At 34.2% G+C, this 21,660-nt stretch overlaps 1 protein-coding gene across 1 annotated transcript; it reads left to right on the top strand.

Annotated features, from left to right (window-relative positions):
- Window positions 1-19,646: 19,646 nt before the first annotated feature.
- Window positions 19,647-20,543, top strand: LOC123251314 (vomeronasal type-1 receptor 1-like). The gene has a single exon (XM_044680549.1). The coding sequence runs from the start codon at window positions 19,647-19,649 to the stop codon at window positions 20,541-20,543; it is 897 nt and encodes a 298-aa protein (XP_044536484.1).
- Window positions 20,544-21,660: the final 1,117 nt, after the last annotated feature.

Raw genomic sequence — 21,660 nt, 5'->3', positions numbered from 1 at the left:
AGCTCACTAATTATTTTGGTACTATTTTAAAAAGGTGTTGGATTTAAATTTGTTGTACATTTTTCTTTAACACAAAAAAAATAGCAAATTTGTTTGTTTTCATAGAAATACTTGTCATTAAGGTACTATCTGGCAGATTCACCATTGTGTGTGTGTGTGTGTGTGTGTGTGTGTGTAATGAAAATTAACCTGAATGATGTAGATATACAGTGGAGAAGAGCAGACCCAGGGAACAAAGCTAATTTGCCAACCCCGCAGAAACACTTCTAAGAGCAGAAAAACAAGAACAATGTGACATTGAATCCATAATATATCAGAGACATCTGCTGTCTTGGTCACAAATAATCCCATTAAGTCCTCCACTATCTATGTACAAAGTGCTTAATCTCCACATTGATTCCAGGAAGCCATAATGATAGTAAGAAAAGTCATGGTATTATTCTTGTTAAGCAATCTTCATAAATGCCTTTCCTTTAAGATAATTATGCTTAATTGCTAACTTTTATGTGTAAACAAATTTAAATGTCACTCTACTTCTTAAAGATCTCAAATTACCTATAGGAATGAAGGAAAAAATAATCCATTTTTATTTGTATTTAATCTTCGATAGTGAACACAATTTGAGGGCTAGTCTTAAGAAGAGTAAGCTTAGGTGAATGTAATAAATAGAGCTCTAGGGTAATCACAAATTTGATAGGTGATAGGTTCTGGAGTCAGGAAAATGAGTTCTAATTCAGTCTAGACACTACTTATGAGGCCCTGAGTATATCAATTAAAGGCAAAGAAAATATTTTGTAGTTGAATTCATATAGATTCTGTGTGCCATGACCAATAGACTTTATTACATTCTGTAATCATTTTATCCACATATACATATACATACATGCACAAATATGTGTGGGGAAATATAAATATATATGTGAGTATGCATATTTCTCCCTTTGATGATTTCATTAAAAATATACATAAATTCTAATGATTCATGCAAATTTGATTTTTGCCAAGCAATTGTGTTAAAGGTATTGTTTGAGTTATTACTTTAGTTGATTCTTTATGTTCTCTAGGTAAATGATCATATTGTTTGGGGAAAAAAAAGACTATTTTCTCTTTTGCTATGTTTCCAACATTCTTTTCTGACTCACTGATTGTCTTTTGGCAATATTTAAAGATGTTGAGTTTAATTTTTTTGTGTATTTTTCTTTGATAAAAAGGCAAGCATAGCAAATTTGTGTTTTAGTGAGAAATGATTGTCATTAGCATGCTACCCAGAATATTTGTTGTTGTTGTTATTTTTTCCTGAAAATCAACCTAGATATTGTAAATGGATTTATGGAGAACAGCAGGTACAGGGCATAAAGTTAACTGACCCAACCAGCAGAAATAGTTCCAAGTAGACAGCAGAAAGAAAAATAAGCAACACTTAAGCCATGATATATCAGAGACAAGATGTACCTAGGAATTACATTATGAAATCTCATTAATGTCCTCAGCTTACTGTACTTAGTGCTTACTCTTGATAAATTTGGGAAAGATGGAAAGCAACTGAGAAGTGGAGGAACAGAGAACAGAAGGAAGAAATTAAAGACAGGCAGTGGAGGGATTTTGCAATCTTGAAATGTGGAGTGCAGTGAAGACTCTGCAGACTCAGGGACATGTATTCGAACTGTGAAGGGAGAATCATCTCTTGAGCCCAGCTCCTGATACTAGTGGATACCAGACTGATACCTGAAATCAACCAGCCATCTATTCAACACTTATAAACTTCTTCCAGTATTTTCTCATACTTGGAAATCCTCTGCCAGTAATTTCAGCTCTATTGATCTGAACTACTTAGACACTCAATAATATATGCATGACTTAACATGCATTCACTGTCACAGGATATTAATGTAGTTTTCCTTCTCATTTCCTCATGTTTTCTCAAATCATGTTATGTCTCTTCTAGATGACTGTTTCATCTGGGCCTCCAAGAATATTAACCTCAGTTCATTTCACTGTAGCATTGTGACATTCACTTTTCCTCTGAACCTATGATTCCTTTTCTTATAAGTTTCCATGGCCAAAGTTTCTCAAATATGTTTCCTTCTCAAACAATCTGTGGTGCATCTTACTTTATGATTAACATTGGTATAAGATTCCAAGAGAAGAAGAGAGCCATTGAAAGAGGCACAGTAAGGAGTGACACTTGACTAAGACGATTCCTACCTAAAGTGATTTATAGTTTGACTGCTTCCTGAAGTTTAGGTTTATAAAAAGTACCAAGCTTCAATAAGCTGATAGCAAGTTGCCCTTCCATGTTTATCCAGGAAATACCTTTATACACAGTAAATGGATAGCAAAAAATAAAGCATACACATGTTTTTTATCTGACTTAATCCATTAAAATTTTGTTATCTGATTCTTACCACTTATGATTTTAGTTCTTGTTCTGGAGGGAAAATATACTATTTGCATATGATATATACAGGTGTTCCAACAATCTCCATATTTTTATGCTGTAATATTTACTCTTTTTTAAATAAGGGCCCATCACTTAAAAATGGAGAGGCATGCTTTTTGTGGTGGCAAAAAAATTGGAAAATGAGTTGGTGACCTTGGATTGGGAAATGGATGAACAAATTGTGGCATTTGTTGGTGATGAAATACTATTGTAATAAAAGAAATAATGAACTGAAAGAATTCCATGTGAATTGGAAAGACCTCCAGAAATTGATGCAGAGTAAAAGGAGCAGAACCAGGAGAATCTTATATACATAGATGGATACACTGTGGCACAATAGAATGTAATGGACTTTTCTACTAGCAGCAATGCAATGATCCAGGACATTTCTGAGGGACTAATGAGAAAGAACGCTATTCACATCCAGAGAAAGAACTGTGGGAGCAGAAACGCAGAAGAAAAATTACTGCTTAATCACATGGGTCAATGGGAATATAATTGGGGATGTAGACTCTGAACAATCAACCTAATGCAAATATTAATGATATGGAAATAGGGGCAGCTGGGTAGCTCAGTGGATTGAGAGTCAGGCCTAGAGATGGCAGGTCTCAGGTTCAAATCCAGCCTCAGACACTTCCCAGCTGTGTGACCCTGGGCAAGTCACTTGACCCCCATTGCCCACCCTTACCACTCTTCCACCAAGGAGCCAATACACAGAAGTTAAGGGTTTAAAAAAATAATATGGAAATAGGTCCTGATCGATGACACATGTAAAACCCAGTGGAATTACTCATTGGTTATGGGACAGGGGTGGGAAGAAGGGATGGAAAGAACATGAATCATGTAACCATGGTAAAACATTCTAAATTAATTAATTAAATAAACTTTAAAAATTCATTGGAACCACTGATTTAAAAATGCCACAAGTTCTAAGGATTTTGTTTTAGCTAGTAATCATTATAAAAGGACCTGGATGTTGAAAAATGCTTTGATTATTGGCAACAAGGCAAGCATACAGGACAATGCCAAGAGACTCATGACAAAAAAGGCATATCCACCAGCTTAGAAGGAATAAATAGTCTGAATGCAATTTGACACATACCATTCTTTATTTCTTTCATGATTTTTTCCCTAGCATTAACAATATATGTTTTCTTTCACAAAATGATGTTTTCAGTAGTAAATTGAATTCACTAATTGGCAAAGTCATTTAATTCATCTGGACCTATGTAAATAGGTTTTAAAATAATAGCTAATGTGATGAAGTAAAAAGATGAATAGAGGCAACTGTGGCTCACTGGTGAGTAAAGTAAATTATTTAGGGGACTTTGATCCTACACACCCTAGCAGTGGGACAGAGGAGTCATAGACTCACTTTTAGTGTCTGATGATGATGGCCTGATGCTGGCATCACCTGGCATCCTTTGAAGTTATCATGATCATTCTGAGCATCTACGTGCTAAAGCCAGCACGAAATTGTCACAATTTAAAAATCGAGTACAGGAAGGAAAGTTCTCTTTTTGCTTCTGCATTTGAACAAATAGTCTCTGGAATTTTGCTCTTTCTTTCCTCTTTATCTAGTCCTCTCTCTTTACTAGTAAATGCTTATTAATCTGGTAATAAGACTCCAGGTTAATTTTTATTTATAACAACGCTAAAGAATATTGCATTTGGAGTCAGGAAGATCTGAGTTCAAATTCAGCTACAGACATTTCTAAACTATATAATTCTAGACAACTCACATCATCTGATTGACAAAAGGATTCATTGAATCCACTGAAAAAGGAAATGACAAACCAGTCCAGTATCCTTCTCAAGAAGATCAGACAGAGAGCTGTGGTCCATTGGGTCATAAAGAGTTAGGCATAAATGAATGAATAAACAACAAAACTTAAAAGAATCTGTACCATAATATTACTCTAAAAGTTTGAAAATCCTTTTCTTTAATCATAGAGACCTCATGAAGTTGCTCTTAGCATGAATCCTGCCTGGTCTTCAAGGGTCTTTTCTCCCTGTAGAGAAGAAAAATCTACCATTTCTTTGTGTTTCTCAGTTCATGAATTTAGAAACTGTTCTCAATTGAAGGAAAGGGCTCAGAGTACTCTTTCAACATATCCTCTTTACCCCAATGCAGACTACTAGAAATTAAGTCTTTTTTGCCACATTAACATTTTAGGCAAAAGTTCATATACTAATATATGACAAATGTGTGATGTTCTTAAAAAGATATATATTTGAAATTCTCATGATATATATTTGTATTCAAACACTATACCAGACCTTTTTTTTTTCCATACTGACATGTTTTCCTGGTTTGCAGGCATTGGTATTTCTCAGAGTGAGACACAAAAATAAGTAGAACAGGGGAAACATTTATAAGGTATTTTAAAAGAAACTTGCTAGGAAGCTTTAATTCTATGGTGAATACAGAAGCTACAAAAAACTAACAAATGTGAGCACTACAAATCATAGAATGTCTGAAATAGACAGAAAGGGAATAAAAAACTTGTAAAGAATGAGAGAGAAATCCTTTCAGAGAAAGGAAGAGAAAAAATGAAATAATTATTTATAAAAACTTGATGATCATATCAAATTCAAAAAGCAAAAAGGAAAGGGGGTTTAATCTGCTTACTTAACAAAGAGAGGAGAAAGAAGAGATATAAATAATTAGATTAAAGGATATGAAATTCTCAAACTACATGTATTGTTAATAAATAGGAGGAAATGTCATTTGGAGGTGAAGGTAAGAAAGTGCAAATAGGCTGTCATAAAATATTTTAACCTAAAAATAACATTTTAGCAAATATCCCTCATTTCATAGTTGGAGAAATAATGCAGAAAAAAAGTTATCTGGCATTCATGGCCACAGAGTTAATCATTATCTGAAGCCGAATTTGAACTCAAGTTTTCCTGAGTCCAGGACTGGTACTATATCCATTGAGTCATCTAGTTGCTTCAAAAAGGAACTCAATAGCCATTTTTCCAACAAAATAAAATATAAGTAATTTAGATAATATCTTTAATAAAACTGCTGGGGAAACTAGAAAACATTCTGGTAACAATAAGCCTGTCACTCCTCCCTCCCCTGCTGCTGTGATTATCATGTCACTGGTAGGAAGAGTAACCCTGTCTGTACTGGGAATCTGAGGTGTGTCTGCACAAGAAGTAAACTTTTATCTCAAGTGTATAAGCCCATAGATAATAACACTTGATTGATTATAACATTTGCAAAAGTTCCGCTGAGCATCTGGAAGAGAAACTTGTCTGTATCCTTTGGGTCAAGGTTGGGTGCAGTGTGGGGGGAAGTTAGAGTGAGTAAGAAGGGACAGGATTGCTCAGGACAGGGAATTGGGAATTTCTGAGAGCTGCAGAGTGAAGGCTTGTTTGGAAGTAGGTCCAGGAGACCTACTTTTTGCTGTTAGAGAGCATGACATCACTGCAAAGACTAGGCATTTCTAAACAGAAAAAAAAAAAAACCATTAGGGCAATTATACTGCCTCAAGGTAGAATAATGAAAGACTTTTTCTACTTGCCTATGTCATTTTTTATATTCCAATAGCTGTTAATAATCTACATTTCTCTGTGTCTTCCAAAGTCAGTTACTAATTTCAGTCATTAAATTATTGTTTGATTTATAAACAGTATTGTAAGGATTAGAGGTAGTCCCTTGATCTGTGATTTCATTGGCAAAAGTCATTTCCAGGTGAGAAAACTCCCTCTGTCAATGCAATTTGGTACAAGCTCTGTCATTTATAGCCTTAAAAGTTTCCTAGGGTACTAGAAAGGTTTAAGGCTTACAAAACCAATATGTGTTTGAGGAAGGACTTGGAATTAGGACCTGTTTCCTCCAAGAATAACACCCTATTATTGAACCAGTACTATTATAGATTCCATATAGTATAGTCATCTATCATTCAAACTTCTATTTTCCTCATACTATTTCTCCCAAAATTTGATTTTGTATTACATGACAATAGTAATTACAATCATAAAAATAATAATTAAGTCACATCAGCTAGTTTTTATGAAGTACCTACCATGTTCTGGACTAAGTATTTCGGGTATAAATGTAATAGTCTCTACTATGACCTCTTTTGCCTAGAAATTAGGTGTGTTACATTTCATTATTCCCCAGTGATATCCAGGACCTTTTTAAAGGAGGTTAAATGTCTATTTTTTTTTTCAAATTGGCCCCCTTCAAACTTATATGTTCCTTCAGTTTAAAGGGATCTCTTGAATGCTAGATACATTTAACTACTCAGCAATCTGATGGGCAATTATAAAGGAGTATTTATTTCAAAGCTATACTATGAACAAATATACAAATATGAACAACCTTCCCCACTCTGTAAATGTGTAGAGTATAATCTCCATTTGCATTATCTCAGACTCTGAGAAAGAGAAAGAGATTAGACTGATAGCTCATCTCACTTTCTATATAGTATATTACTAAAAAGTTATAATTCCAAAGATCTACTTTGGCTAGATACTCAAATAGCCTTCTTAAGACTATATGATATTTCTTAGATATATTTGATTGACTGCCTACAATAATCACCCTTGAATCTTGGCACCAAGTTTACTGTCTCATGTTGGGGCCTGGTAGCTATTCTTATGGGGAAACTCTTATGGGTAACTTAAATATTACTAGGTTAGAGAAAGGGGAGAAAGAGGACTGACTGGAGAGGGATAACAGACTAGACTAAAAAGCTGGGGAAACATAAACCCCTCCAAAGAATAAGGAATGAGAGAATATGGATTGTCAGTTGAGACCAACTGCCACCACAGATCCACCTAGCCTGGGAGTCTGTAAAACTAACAAGTGAGTAGCCTATGACCAAAGAATTATAAATATTGGTTGAATTAGATAAACTTTGGTTTTGAAGGAAGGGAAAAGGATGTCTATTCTAATAATCTATGGGCAAGTCTCTGGGTCAGGGAAGGAACTTATCTATACTAATCTAAAGGCTATATCAAGGCACAGCTGGACTATCAGGGATGGAAGTGGGATCCTCACTGCTGAGTCCTGTCCAACTCGAGTGATGATACAGCTCTCCCAGGTCCTCAGCCAGTAATCCTTGAGATGGGTAAGATTAGGGAGTTAAACCAGCCTGAGATGACCAGCAGCCAGGTCAGATTTAACATTATCATCCTAACCTCCCACAGACAGATGATTCTTCCTTCAGGATACCAGGATACAAACTCCACTTTCCCTGAGGTTTCCCACTGAGTCAGTTGGTCAGCAAAAACTCAGCCCAACATGGAGTCCATCCCAGGAGAGAGATCCACTTCCTGCTTCCTCATTGCATTTATTTTATTTTATTTTCATTTATTTGTTTGTTTGTTTGTTTTACCTTTAATTATGATCTATTTATTTTATTTTTTAAGATTTAAATATTTTATTTTTTTAGAAAAATTTTCCATAGTTACATGATCCATGTTTTTACTCTTCCCTTCACCCCTCCTTCACCTCCCTATATCCAATGCACATTTCCACTGGTTTTAACACGTGTCATCAATCAAGACTTATTTACATATAGTTGCATTTGTGTGGTCATTTCAAGTCTACATCCCCAATTATGTCCACATCAACCCATGTACCCATTCCATTTAGAATTCTCTATCCTTGCTTCATAAGCCTCCTAATAATACCTCATCTTAAACATTTACATCCTACTTCATTAATTTATCGACAAACTATTTAATCACCTTCACCTAGAACATAAAAAGGTAAATTAACCAGAACAGAACTAAGCTCTAATCCCATTCCATGAGTCCACAAAGCCTAAAAGAAGATGAAGGAAGGGAAGGAATTATCCAGTGCAGTTCATAGGATGTGCATTTGAATTGAAAATATTCTCCCTCTCTGGACACAACTAAAAAGAAAGCAAGACAATATGTTAGGTCATTTTAAAGAGATGACCTGTTCTAGCAGGACAATCAATATAAATAAACCATGTCCACTCACATATTAGGAGACCTTAGACTGTTTTCACTCAAAATCTGATCCCTGGCATTTCCTATTTGGTTTTTCCATGTTAGGTGATTTGGACATGTACAAAGTAAAGTTATGTTACACAAAGAATGGCATTTTGATAGAAATAGGCCCAGGGATCACAGACTTATTGATCAAAAACTTCAAGGGTTAAAAGTAGGAGTTTGACAAAAGTGAGGAAAGCAGTTGAATAAAAATGCTTAGTTTAGTTTGAGAAGTACAGATAGAGAATAGAAAAAGAGCAAAGAGTGATTATTATTTTAGTGCCCTTTGAGTATACCTAAATTCCTAATACTATCTAAAATTTCTAATAACCTGCCTCTAACAGTCTTCTAAGGACAGGTTCTTTTTGCCTGGCAAACACCAGGCTTGCCCTAACTTACTCTACCTAAAATTGATTCACTAACTACCTATCTTCCTAAATAATTGACAGTCACCACCCACAAATTCCTTCAATCTATTTCTATCACCCTACTGTCGGTAGTCAACAGCCAGTCACCCTTGCCTCAGAGAGAGACTTCCTGCTTTCTTGAGATTCAGAGGCAAAAGCCCCTAACTGTCAGCACTCCTTCCTTATCTCTCTCTTAGTCTCCCTGGTAATGAAATCTTCAGCTCTGGCTCACTGACACCTATCAACTATGATATGCTTAGAAATCCTGATCTCTTGCCTTTTAAGGGGACAGAGGGAGAGATTAAGAAAACTCCTTTTAATATATATATATATATATATATATATCCTGAGATCCTTTGGGAGACAAGTCTCCCCAATGGACCTCTTCAAACATAACTATCTTATATTCATATTCCTAGTCAAAGGTGCCTATATTATTAATTCTTTCTAATAGAAAACTATACCAATATAAAAAACAGGGAGAAGTCAGGAGAGGAAGAAAGAAAGAAAGTCTCAAATTACAAACAATTAAAAATATTTATACTTACAAAATTGTAAATAATTAAAATATATAATAAGTTACAAATTACACAATCTTAACTATGTTCTACAGAAATAAGAACCTAAAAATATTAATCCAAATTCAATTTACAATTATTATGTATGAAAAAATACAAAAATATTATATACAGGAATATTACATAAATATGATATTCCCCTGAGGCAGGTGTTGATCAACAATTATAACACTTTGTAATGCTTTATCATGTACCTATTATTGAGTTATTTTAACTTTTTTCCATAATCCAATAAAAGCATATTAATAATAATAATTTCTAAACAGAAATTTCATAATATAATATAAATTATACACTTACCTATTGGCTATTATTTCATCTTCTTTTAGGCTTTGTGGACTCATGGAATGGGATTGGAGCTTAGTTCTATTCTGGTTCATTTAGCTTTTTATGTTCTAGGTGAAGGTGAATAAATAGTGTTGTAGATAAATTAAACCTTTTAATGAAAAATATGTTCAGGATTTCAATGTCATTGATGCATACAGTCAATCATTTCTTATTTTTCTTTTAAAATTCCTTACCTTTCATCTTTCTTGAAATCAATTCTGTGTATTGGTTCCAAGGCAGAAGAGGAGTAAGAGTTAGGCAATGGGGGTTAAGTGACTTACCCAGGGTGATACATCTGGGAAGTATCTGAGCCCAGATTTGAAGCAAGAACCTCTCATCTCTGGGCCTGGCTCTCAATCCATCAAGCCGCATAGCTGACTCCTAATCACTTGTGAGAGAAGGTACATTTTTCACATGAGAGTAATGGATCCACTATGTCTTTTATCCAATTTTTATCACTATTGGGGTTGTTAACAGTACTTGGGATGGACTTTCCCAGCCTGGCTAAGTTGTTTCTGTGAATTGGAAGTTCTTTACATATATTGTGTCTCCTGGATTTAAATCATGAAGAGAACAGTCTAAAGGACCAGCTTGCTCCGGATTCCAGAAGTTCTCATATTTTGTTTTGTGGATCTAGTATATATGAGGCAATAGTAGTATCTTCTCCTGGCAATAATGTATTCACAGGATTAAATGGTTTAGCATGTATTGGTGGATGACCAAACAGCATCTCAAATGGTGAGATGTGTACATCTCCCTTTGGCCTGCTTTGAAGGTAGAATAGAGTTAGAGGGAGAGCTTCAGGCCATTTCAAATGAGTCTCAGTACATAATTTTCCTATCATGGTCTTCAATTCTCCTAGTAGGGAGGTTAGTCTTCTAAACAGAAAGTCGAATTGCAAGTATGGCCCACTCTATAAAAGAGCGGTGCCCTATCTATCTCAAACATCTCACAGTTTTAGGATGCTTTTTCTTCCGACTATTTCTGGGTACACTGGTCCTAGCAATTAGCTTGAATAATCCTAAGATTCAGGGGAGAAATTAATCTCCCTACACCCCCTTGGCATTCTGGCCTGCCCAGTCTCTACAACACATTTAATATGGGATTCCTCCACACTATGTTCAGCACCAAATTCTCCTTCACTATGGTAGATCTCAGAGGTGTGACCAAAAGGAACCTAGATGGATGATGATACCAGGCAGGGGAAGGAACCTTAAAAAGTCTGGAAGTGGAATTTAAGCCTTTTCAGACACCATTATTTTATGGAAATCTCTCTATTGTATTGGGATAATTTTGGGGATGGGATAGGAAGAATAGAATTGGTCCAGTATAAGGATGTTAAATTTTGGGTGGGAAGGTCAACTGAAGCTCTGCCCAGGCAGAGCCTGGTATTAGATCACACATACAGTACACTTAATCATTAAATTAAAAAAAATATTTAATTAAAAGGGAAAGGTTAGAAGGGATTTGAATAACCCTAAAATAATTTTATCTAACTAGGAGTCCCAATGATCTAATATCTCCTCAAGGAGAGCCTTCTGAGAGTTATGTTCTACAATAATCCTCTCCTAACTTTCTTGAAAATCCCTAGTCCCTGATCTTGCTAAGCTGCACTAACCCCACTTAGATAGTATTAAGGTACTGTACTGTGGTAAGCTTGGCAGGGCACAGGAAAAGATTCCAAGTCCAGATGGACTCAGATCTCCCACTCACTGACAGCTGCTATTGACAAGATGTTGAGTCAGGTTAGCTTCAGTTCAAGGATGTTCTTCACAGGGAATATAGAAATTATCAGATCAAGGTAATCCACAAGGTAGATAACAGCAAAAAACCTCCTAGATGCTAGTAATCCACAAGCCCCAGAGAGACTAACTGCTTCTGAGTTTTTTCCACTCAACTCCCTTTACCAACATTCCAGAATTCTCTTCCTGTTGGTTTCATGCTTCTGCAAACTTACTTTAACCCTCTCTTCCTTATAACAGTATCAGAATTGTGAAAAAAGAACTCATGAATTCAGTACCTCTATCCTGTCACATATATTGTATTTGCTGAATCCTTTTTTTAAGATCTTATTTTGTTTCTTAAGTTCTGTTATACTGAATCATTTTAAACTACTGTGTTTTGGCTATTAGCTATATATTCTGTTGCACTGTATTTATCTGTACCTCCCCATATGACTGGACTGGAGAAGATACCATTATAAAAGTACCTTTGAGTTGCTTGTAATAAGAGGGAAGTGTCCATTTAGTAGCTGAAGTGAGGTCTTATAGCACTATTCTGCACGTCCACATTCATAAAAAATGTAATGGATCAGATGTAAGGACATGCCTTTTACAAGTATTACAGTCTCATACCAGAGGAGCTGGGAAGGTTTTCCTAGGAAGCATGGTACCCCTGGATGGCTCCCAAGAGGAAGTATTTCCCATGAAGTCTAATAGCTTCTGGATAGTTTTTAACTCTTCAGCTTAATATTCCTCCACCAGAATGATCTGGATACTTGGTGACATTTTAAACCCAAAAGATATTCTTGAATTAGCTGCTATGCTACTGTTTTATTATAAAGCTGTATTATTAGTGAAAATTAATGTATTTTGAGTTGATCAGGGTGTTTGTCAACACCCTCCTCAGGGGGGATTAAATAATTGGCAAAAAATTCTAGTTTTATAAAAATTAAGAAAATTGCTACCTCCTAGACTCCAGGAAGTACCTCAAGTATTATTTTTATAAAGTTTATTATCTGACAAAATCAAATCATGTGACTAAGTTTTTCTCTCTGTTCAAAAATCCCGACTCCACCAAAGCTGCAACAGGAAGGAAAGAGAGTAAGAGGTGGGGCTATACCAAATTTATATCCTGTCTATGTCATTATGTAACAAAAGGAAGCGATTAGGGTGCTAGAAATCATAGTTTTGCTGGGGATCATAGTTTTACTGGGGATCATTATTTTAGGCTAACAAATTCAAATTACACACTATCAGGCCTTTTGCCAAGATTTTGAAACTTTGTATCACCATTCGCAAAGAATTAAATTTTATAAGAAACTTCTTTTTCAATCATTTGGGAAATCATGTAACTGTATGTGTTATTAACTTGAATATAGCAAACCTGCATTTTGAATCTACTTTTCACTCTGAAAATCTATACTGTAATTATTCTTATGACAGATAGATAGTATATACTCATCGATACTGAGGCATGAAGAAAATAACAATAACCTGATCTTGAGCTATAAATGATGATGATTTTGTTTTGGAGGAAAAGCTTTGGGACATTTAATATGTTCCTATTCTAAGTTTTGCTCTTTGATTTTTGCTTATTTTTTTAAACCTAATAGTCAGACCCTTCATCAATTGCCATCACTCCTTTCTTAAAGGGTACTGCCAGTGTGCTTGACCTGACTGCACTGGGAAAGGTTGAGGAAACAAACTTTCCAAGGAAAAAGTCCATTTATTGAGAGCTGGGATGTTTAAATACTATATCTGGCTTTGACACCCTAAAATGGAAGAAAGACTTTATGTGGAACTTTACTATAATTCTTACCTGAACCTAAATGGAGTATTCTGTCAGAAAGACCTGTTTTCAGGCTATGTGGATTTTGTCCTTTCTTTTTTTCCTCCTAACAAATTCCTCTTAATCAGGGCAATTGGTCAATGAAATATATAAACACTGTATAAAATTGTTATTAAAACTGAAAAATATATGTAATAGTAATTAATAGATAAAAGTTATTCAATCTGAAAATGTGATTCTTTTTTTTACGATCCCATAGAAAAGTATTTGACCCTATTATCTGTCCTTAATTATTTCATGTACCAATATCTCAGAGTAGTATAATTAGGTGATGATTTCGGAACATCTAAACCAAGCAGCATTTTTTGTTTTGGGTCAGAAGAATTGTGTACAATAACTTACCTTAGAAAAATGACAAATTCTTTTTTATTTCTAAGTGATATTTGGAATTTTTATTTGTTGTTAATTCTAACACTTGAGTATGGGATATATCCTATAATGCAATCTAATAATAATGAAATCCTATAATCTAATTTACTTAACTTTTTATTGATCTCCTTCCAAGTCAGTTGTTGTTAGAACAGAAGAGTGAAATGTCATTTGGGTGAATTCATGTGTTACTATCTAGTTTAGGTGTAGAAGTCACGTGTTTGCAAAGAATGTGTTATCTAAGAATCTCAAGGAAGAATGTGATCCTTTACAGAATCTCATCTTCCTAAGGAGGGATTGAGAAGGATTGATAATTAAAAATGGAGATTAAAATAAATAATAACAAGTAATGAGTAATAGCACATAACAAATAATGGAAGTGATAATAATTGAAGCGAAAGTTTTTGAAGAAAATAAAAAGATCAAATGATTATACACATTTGCACACACATATGTTAAATCTATTGCTAATTGTTTCTAAGGCATTGAACATGTCCTGATGCCAAGTTGAAAAAAAAATTGATCATATATCAACTTTGTTCCATTCAGTTTGTTATTGGCAGTTTTCCAAAATATCTCAGGAAGGAAAAATATCAAAATAATGGGAAAAAATTAGATACAATATTAATATGCCAAGAAGAGTATTAATTAGAACATCAATTACTAATAACCCATATCCTTTTTCATCTTTACAAAATGTTTATGAAAGTGATATACATGCACTTTAAGGGGAAGTATTAATAAAATATATGAGAATATTCAAGGTTTCACAAATGATTCTTTAGAGCAGACTACATATTTTCAGTCACACAATTAAATCAGAGTTGCATATATACCAAATCCCATTAAGAGATTATTTGTTAGTTGATATTTATCCCCTGTCATAGGACCAGGTTTCCCTGTTTCCCCTCAACATGATTTGATTTCCTTGAAAAGCAATAAAGCTGTCCCTGGGAAATGACCTCTTATTCATTTGACACATCTTCTTGATTATTTGAAAAACATCCGAGTCACCATGCCACTGAGGAGATAATGTGGTCAACTCCAGGGAAACCACTATACCATTGTTGTATATCTTTGCTTTGTTAGAATAAAACTAAAGTCCTTTTGTCAATTGTTCCAAAATAAATTACATCTAGACACCTAGAATACAGGGATTGCCACGTCACAAATCACTGTTTAGGAAGCACAATTTTCCTCTTCCATATGACCTTGGAAACCACATTCCCTCCTTCTCTCTGATGAATCAGAGCAAAAAGAAGTATCCCTACAAATATCCAGTGATTCACTTTTTGAAATCCTGAATAATCATTAGCCATTGTGGGGATTTACACCTGAGACAAAGGTTTATTTCTTCTTTTGACACTTGCCAGATTCCTTCTGTTGACAGTATTTATTTTTCTCCAGATGACATGATAATCATAGCTCTTGAGGGAGTTGAGATTAGACAAGGTTCTCCCTATAAACCCATCTTTGGCCATTTCACCAGACATATGTACACATACACACATACTTGCAAACACAGCGGTAGAGAGAATTCTATACTATTTTCTGGCAGGACAAACCAGTCTGGTAAGTGCCTTTATTTCTACAGCTCAGATATAAACAATGCTAGAGAGAAAAAAAGGCATGTATACATGAGGACATGTTTGTGTGTGCATGCATGTACATGTATATGTTTATATAAATATATATATGCGTGCATGTATGTATATATGTATGTGTGTATATATTTTTCCTAGAAGGAATCCCAGCTTATTTATGATAGGGATGCAAAATGATCTCATTATATATTTAAAACCCAGTAGAGATATGTCACTTGCCTTCTGTGCTTGCCTGTATATTCCCTGATCTAGGCCTTCAAACAGGTTACATTAGGGGAGTATATGCAGGACTGGCACAAAGTTATTAACCTGATACTATGGGATTGTACACCAGAAACAGCCACAAAGTGAAGAAAGTCCCTTGTTATTCCTTTTCTACTTAGATAAAAGAAGGAATCTGTGCTTGTTGAGTCTAAGCCCAGCACTATGAGCAGGAGGAGGAATCCTTTAACTCTAATCCAGATCCTGTCAGTTGGTAAAATCATTGTGAAATATCAAATGCCCTCACAGGATAAGCTCAGGGTCTTTATTGTCTTATATTGAGAGAGAATGTGGAAACCAAGATCCTTGGTTTCTTTTATCAGAGCTTTTCATTACATCAGCCTGATCCTACCACCTCCTCCCTGGCTTAGATCCCATGGATCTGAAAGAATGTCAACAACAGGTTTAAAATTCCTCTGAGATAGCTGAAACTATACATATCTTTCTGACATTCTTGTACAGGCTATGATCTCTCTGTCTGTTTCTGTCTCTGTCTTTTTCCAACTTTCTTCTTTCTGCCTCTTACTTTCTCTGTGTGTCTCTGCCTCTCTTCCTCCCTCTTTTTCTCTGTTTTCATGTTTTTCTATGTCTGTCTATTTTTTGAGTTTGCTGATCTCTCAATCTTCTTCTCAATGTACACACACACACACTGAAGAGTAGAAGAGAGGGTATATTTCAGTCCAACAAAAATCTTCATTTTACAAATGAGGCAACCAAGGCAAAGAGATCATACAGTGACTCATACAAGGACACAGAAGTAGCAAAAAGTAGAAAATATATTTGAATCCTCATCAATGGTTTTCTATTCTATCACTTTCCCATTTTCTCACTGGCATGGCATGAGATGCCTATTATCAATGGATATAGCCTTAGCATGAAAACTGTCCAACAACTCTGGCTTTATATGCCATTATTGAGCCTTCATGACTCTCTATAAGATTTCTTCCTCTGTATCTGTATACGTTTGCAAGGGATTCACCATTCACACTCATTTAATCATGGTCAGCCAAAGATCTAGAGACGTTTTAAAAATTATTCTCTAAAAAGAGGGAAAGGCGGTCCCTAAGCATCTGTAAGATATAACCTTCATTCAGCTTGGAGAATGGGAAAAGTCACTTTATCAGAGGCAGATGACCTGGGTACAAATTCTATCTGGATGCTACTTGTGATGCCTTGGGGGAAATATTTCATTTTTCTATGCCTCTGTTGTCTGTTTTTTTAAAGGGGGAGGTCTGGACTAGATACATCCTAACAATCTTTTTAACACTATCTTTTATACTGAGGCTTCCCAGTGCATAAAAATAACTCTCTCTTCTTACACCAACCTTATCCCTTTAACACCAATTATTATGTACAGTGCATTGACTGGTATAAAGCAATTCATTCCAACCAAAAATTCTGTGGGAGGAGGGGAGGGTATACTGGCTGGCATATAAATGTATATAGAGAATTTGCTTACTTCATGAGGAATTAATTAGGTCTTGATATCCAAGGTAGTAAAAAGGCTAAAAGGAGTTTAGCGTACTTGAGAGAGATCATTGAAACTGACCTCAAATATTGGGTATAGTCTGTTTCAATGTATATTAAAAGAAAATTGTAACATAGCATGGTGCTTCCCTTTACTCTCACTTTAAATTCACTAACAGAAAATTGCATTACAGAAAGCTGAGATCAGAGATTGGTCAATTATGTGAATGGTTTTCCTGATGTTGAACCATCCTTGCATTCCTGGTATAAATCCCACCTGATCATAATGAATAACCCTCATGAGCACTTTGCTAGTATTCTGTTTACTTGTCGTAATCTACTTTCCTCACTCAAGTTTCCTATTCTCCTTCTAATCTTGGCCACATTGATTTTGTTTGTACAAAACCTTTTAATTTACTGTAATCAAAATTATCCACTTTACTTCCAACGTTCTTTGTCTCTTAATTGGTCATAAATTCTTCTCTCACCCAAAGATTTAACAGATAAAATTTTCCATGTTCCCATGAAGATTTTAACATATTACCTCATGACTATGTTATATATCCATTTTGACCTTATCTTGGTATACAATGTAAGATGATGGTCTACACAGAAATTCATACAATTTCCTAAGTTTTACTAGCAATTATTTCAAATAGTGAGTTATTGTCCCAAAGGTTTGAATTTTTGGATTCATCAAACACCATGTTTCTATAGTTAGTTATTACTGTGAATTACGTGTACCCGATCTAGTCTATTCTTAATTAGCAACAGATTATTTTCATGATTATCAAGTTGTAATACAATATGAGATTTGGTCCTACTAGACCACTTTTCATAACATTTTTATTTATTGATTCTCATTATATTCTTAACTTTTTGTTCTTCCAGATAAATTTTATTTTTACCTTTGCTAGACTGATAGAATTATTGTTAGTGTTTGATATGACACTAAATAAACAAATTAATTTAAATAGAATCATCACTTTAATTATATCAATTGTGTATTCATGAACAATAATTTTTCAATTGTTTCAATTTCTCTTTATTTGTATGAAAAGTATTTCGCATTTGTGGTCACATAGTACTTTGAAAAAAATGAAGTATGAACATCAACACATAGTCTCCAGGTTTTTCTTGGAAGGAAGACTCCCAAGTATTTTCTATTGTATGCTGTTATTTTAAATGGAATTTCTTTGTTTCTTCCTGCAGAGTTGTTTTTTTTTTTTTGGTATGTGTAAGTATGTGTGTGTATATATATATATATGTATGTATTATATATGCCCACATAAATAATGAGCAGATCATATGTTCTGCTGATGACTTATGGAGGTATATTTTATACCCTCTAACTTGGCTGAAGTTTTAAATTATTACCTTTCAATTCCAATTGTTCAATTGTTAGTTCATTAGCCGATATTTTACTTACAGTATACCATCATGTCATCTTCAAAAGTGATAGTTTTGCTTCTCATGGCCTATTAAAATCCCTTTCTGATTCTTTTTATTATTACTATAGGGAAATTTTCTAGTAAAATATTAAATAATGCTGGTAATAATGAACAGCCTTGCTTCATCTCTGATCTCATTGGAAAGGATTCTTGCTCATCCTACTATAGATAATGCTTGCTGATGTTTTAGATAGGTATTGCTCATCATTTTTTAAAATTCTCCATTTAATCCTATGTTTTATATTATTTTTATAGGAATGAGTATTATATTTTAAAAATATTTTTCTATATATGTTGAGAAAAATTTTTGTAACTTTTTTTATTGAAATGATAAATTATGCTGATGGTTTTCCTGTAAATGTATAGATCATGTATTCCTGGTATAAATCTAAATAAATCTATTCATACAATATTATCTTTGTGATTTATGTGTGTTCTCTCCTTTCTGATATTTTACTTGACATTTTTAAAATAAATATTTCATGAGGGAAATTGAACTATAATTTCCTTTTATGGTTTTTCCCTTACTATTTCAAATGTCAGCACCATATTTGTGTTCAAAGGAATTTAGTAGAATACTTTCTTGTCTATTTTCAAAAAAATATTATATAACATTATAATTATTCATTTAAAATATTACATAAAGTTCATTTGTGATTCAGGGTATTTTTCCTTAAAATGAATATTGATGACCTTTTTAATAAGGTAGGCCTGTTTAAGTATGCTGTTTTCTCTTCTGTTAATTGGGGCAAGTAATATTTTAATAAATATTCATCTATTCAGATATTCATATTTTGAAGTTTATTTATTTAATCAATTTAGAATATTTCTCTATGGTTACATGAATCATGTTCTTTCTTTTCCCTCCTACCACCCCTTCTCTTAGCCAACAAGCAATTCCATTGGTTTTTACGTGTCATTGATCAAGACCTATTTCCATATTATTAATATTTGCACTAGGGTGATCAGATTTTCATATTTATCAGGCAAGTACTTTTGAAATTGGATGACCCTTCCTACATGCCTTGAACTCCATTAGAGGTACTTTTACTAATGCCCATGTTGTAGATGAGGACATGGGGAAATACATCTGGAAAGCATTTTTATCTTCAATATTCTGAATATTCATATGTTTCACTCCACAGATTGATTCCAGATATGAAAGAAACAATTTGATGCAAGAAAAATGAAAGATGATTTCTCATGCTGAAGTCCTATGGATCATCTACTTTATACAGTTCATAACTGGTGTCCTTGGGAATGGCTTTCTTTTTTGCATATATAACTATAATTTTATCACTGGCTACAAGAAAAGACCCATAGATCCAATACTTATTCATTTGGCCTTTGTCAATATCATGTTTCTTCTGTTTAGGGGTATCCCACAAATGATAAGAGTTTGGAGACAGGGAGATTTCCTGAATGACATTGAGTGTAAACTCATAATTTACTTCCAAAGAGTATCCCGGGGCCTTTCTCTCTCTAGTACTAGCCTCCTGAGTGTCTTCCAGGCCATTATTGTCAGTCCCAGCAGTCTCTTTTGGGCTGAAGTTAAAACCAAAGCCCCAAATTGTGTCTTCCCATGCTGCCTTCTCTCTTGGATTTTTAATCTGTTGATAGATGTATTTTTACTTGTCTATGTGACAGGTCCAAGGAATAACACAACCAAAGAGAGAATGAATTTGGGGTACTGTTCTCTGGATGTACATTCTGTGAGTTCTTTAAAAGTTATAATCTGGAAGTCTCTCTATGATTTTATATTTGTGGGTATAATGGCTTGTAGTAGCATATACATGGTATATTTCCTATATAGACACCATTGTCAGGTCAAGCACATTCACAACACCAGTCTATCTTCCAGTACATCCCCTGAGATCCAAGCCACTAAATCCATCCTGCTGTTGGTAAGCTCTTTTGTCTGCTTTAATGTAATCAGTGGCCCATTTATTCTTCATATGGAACGTTCTCAAGGAATCATTTCCTGGGCATACTATGTCTCTTCTCTTCTTTCAGTGTCTTTCCAATCAGTTAGCCCCTTTGTGCTGCTCAGCAGTGACATTCGGATTCCCAGATCCTGCTGTATTCTCTAAAAGTTGATAAATGTTGATGATGTCTCTCCTACCATGATCTCAGATGAGATTCATTTAGCACCTTTTAGACTTTAAATGTAATTTTAGAATTTGATAAAATCATTTAGGAATAAGTGAATATTAAAACTGGAATTTATAGACATTGAAAGGATCTGTATTGAGTGACCATTATGGGAAAATATGTTATTTTTCCTCACATGTAACTAAAATTTCACATTTCCTTTCACTATGAATATATGCTACAAACATTATTCTGAAAAAATACATAAGCTTCATCAAATTGGCAAGGAGGTCTATGATGCATGCACATGCATGCACACACACAAACACAGAAATTTTGTTCAGGGTTAAATCATTCTTCAGTAAACAAGTAACAGGATCAAGTACCTATCAAAAAATTTTAAAAGAATGTATGATCCCTTTTCTAATAAACTTTTAAAGTTTATATTGAATGATCACTGAGGATTTTGGCAATCCTCCAATTTTGTGATTTTTTTCTGTAAAAGAATAATCTTTCATTTATTTACCTTAAATTTCTTTTTTTCTATATTGACCATCCACTTTCACTCAATTTATTGATGAATTGATAACTGATATAGTTTTACAATATGATAAGTCTGTCAAAGAAAACTGCTTTTCCAGACTGCAATACTAGTGATATTTATAGATGTGCTTATTATAGATATTACATATAATATATATTTTACATTATATTACATTTATGTAGATGATATATTACAGATATTATGTACACTATAGATATGATTATTGTTATAATTTAATACACTTTTCCTCCTGATCATTTCACAACCCATTTCCTAGAACACTTATAGCTGTCTTCCATCTGTGGATGTATATTCTACAAATGATGAGTACTGCTACTCTTTCCAGGTAAATCTCCTACTATAGCCATTGTATTTTAGCCTCTTGGGTGAAGTTACCCAACAGAAAGTTACATTTGGTCACTTAAGATATCTCTGACTGACCAGTTACTCTATCAGGCACAGTTCCCAAAGTAACTTTAAGTAGGGGAATTCAGACCTATTAATAAAGTTCACTGAATTTACTTAATATGAATGAGTTCCGTTGAACCTAATTTCTGAGTCCTTTGAGCTAA

The sequence above is a fragment of the Gracilinanus agilis genome, chromosome 6 (genome assembly GCF_016433145.1).
Source record: "Gracilinanus agilis isolate LMUSP501 chromosome 6, AgileGrace, whole genome shotgun sequence".
NCBI classification, from domain to species: Eukaryota; Metazoa; Chordata; class Mammalia; order Didelphimorphia; family Didelphidae; genus Gracilinanus; species Gracilinanus agilis.
This window is presented reverse-complemented; position numbering and strand designations above follow the sequence as displayed.

Bases quoted from the DNA above. Each gene is read 5' to 3' on its own strand.
- LOC123251314 (XM_044680549.1), top strand. From the start codon at position 19,647: ATGATTTCTCATGCTGAAGTCCTATGGATCATCTACTTTATACAGTTC.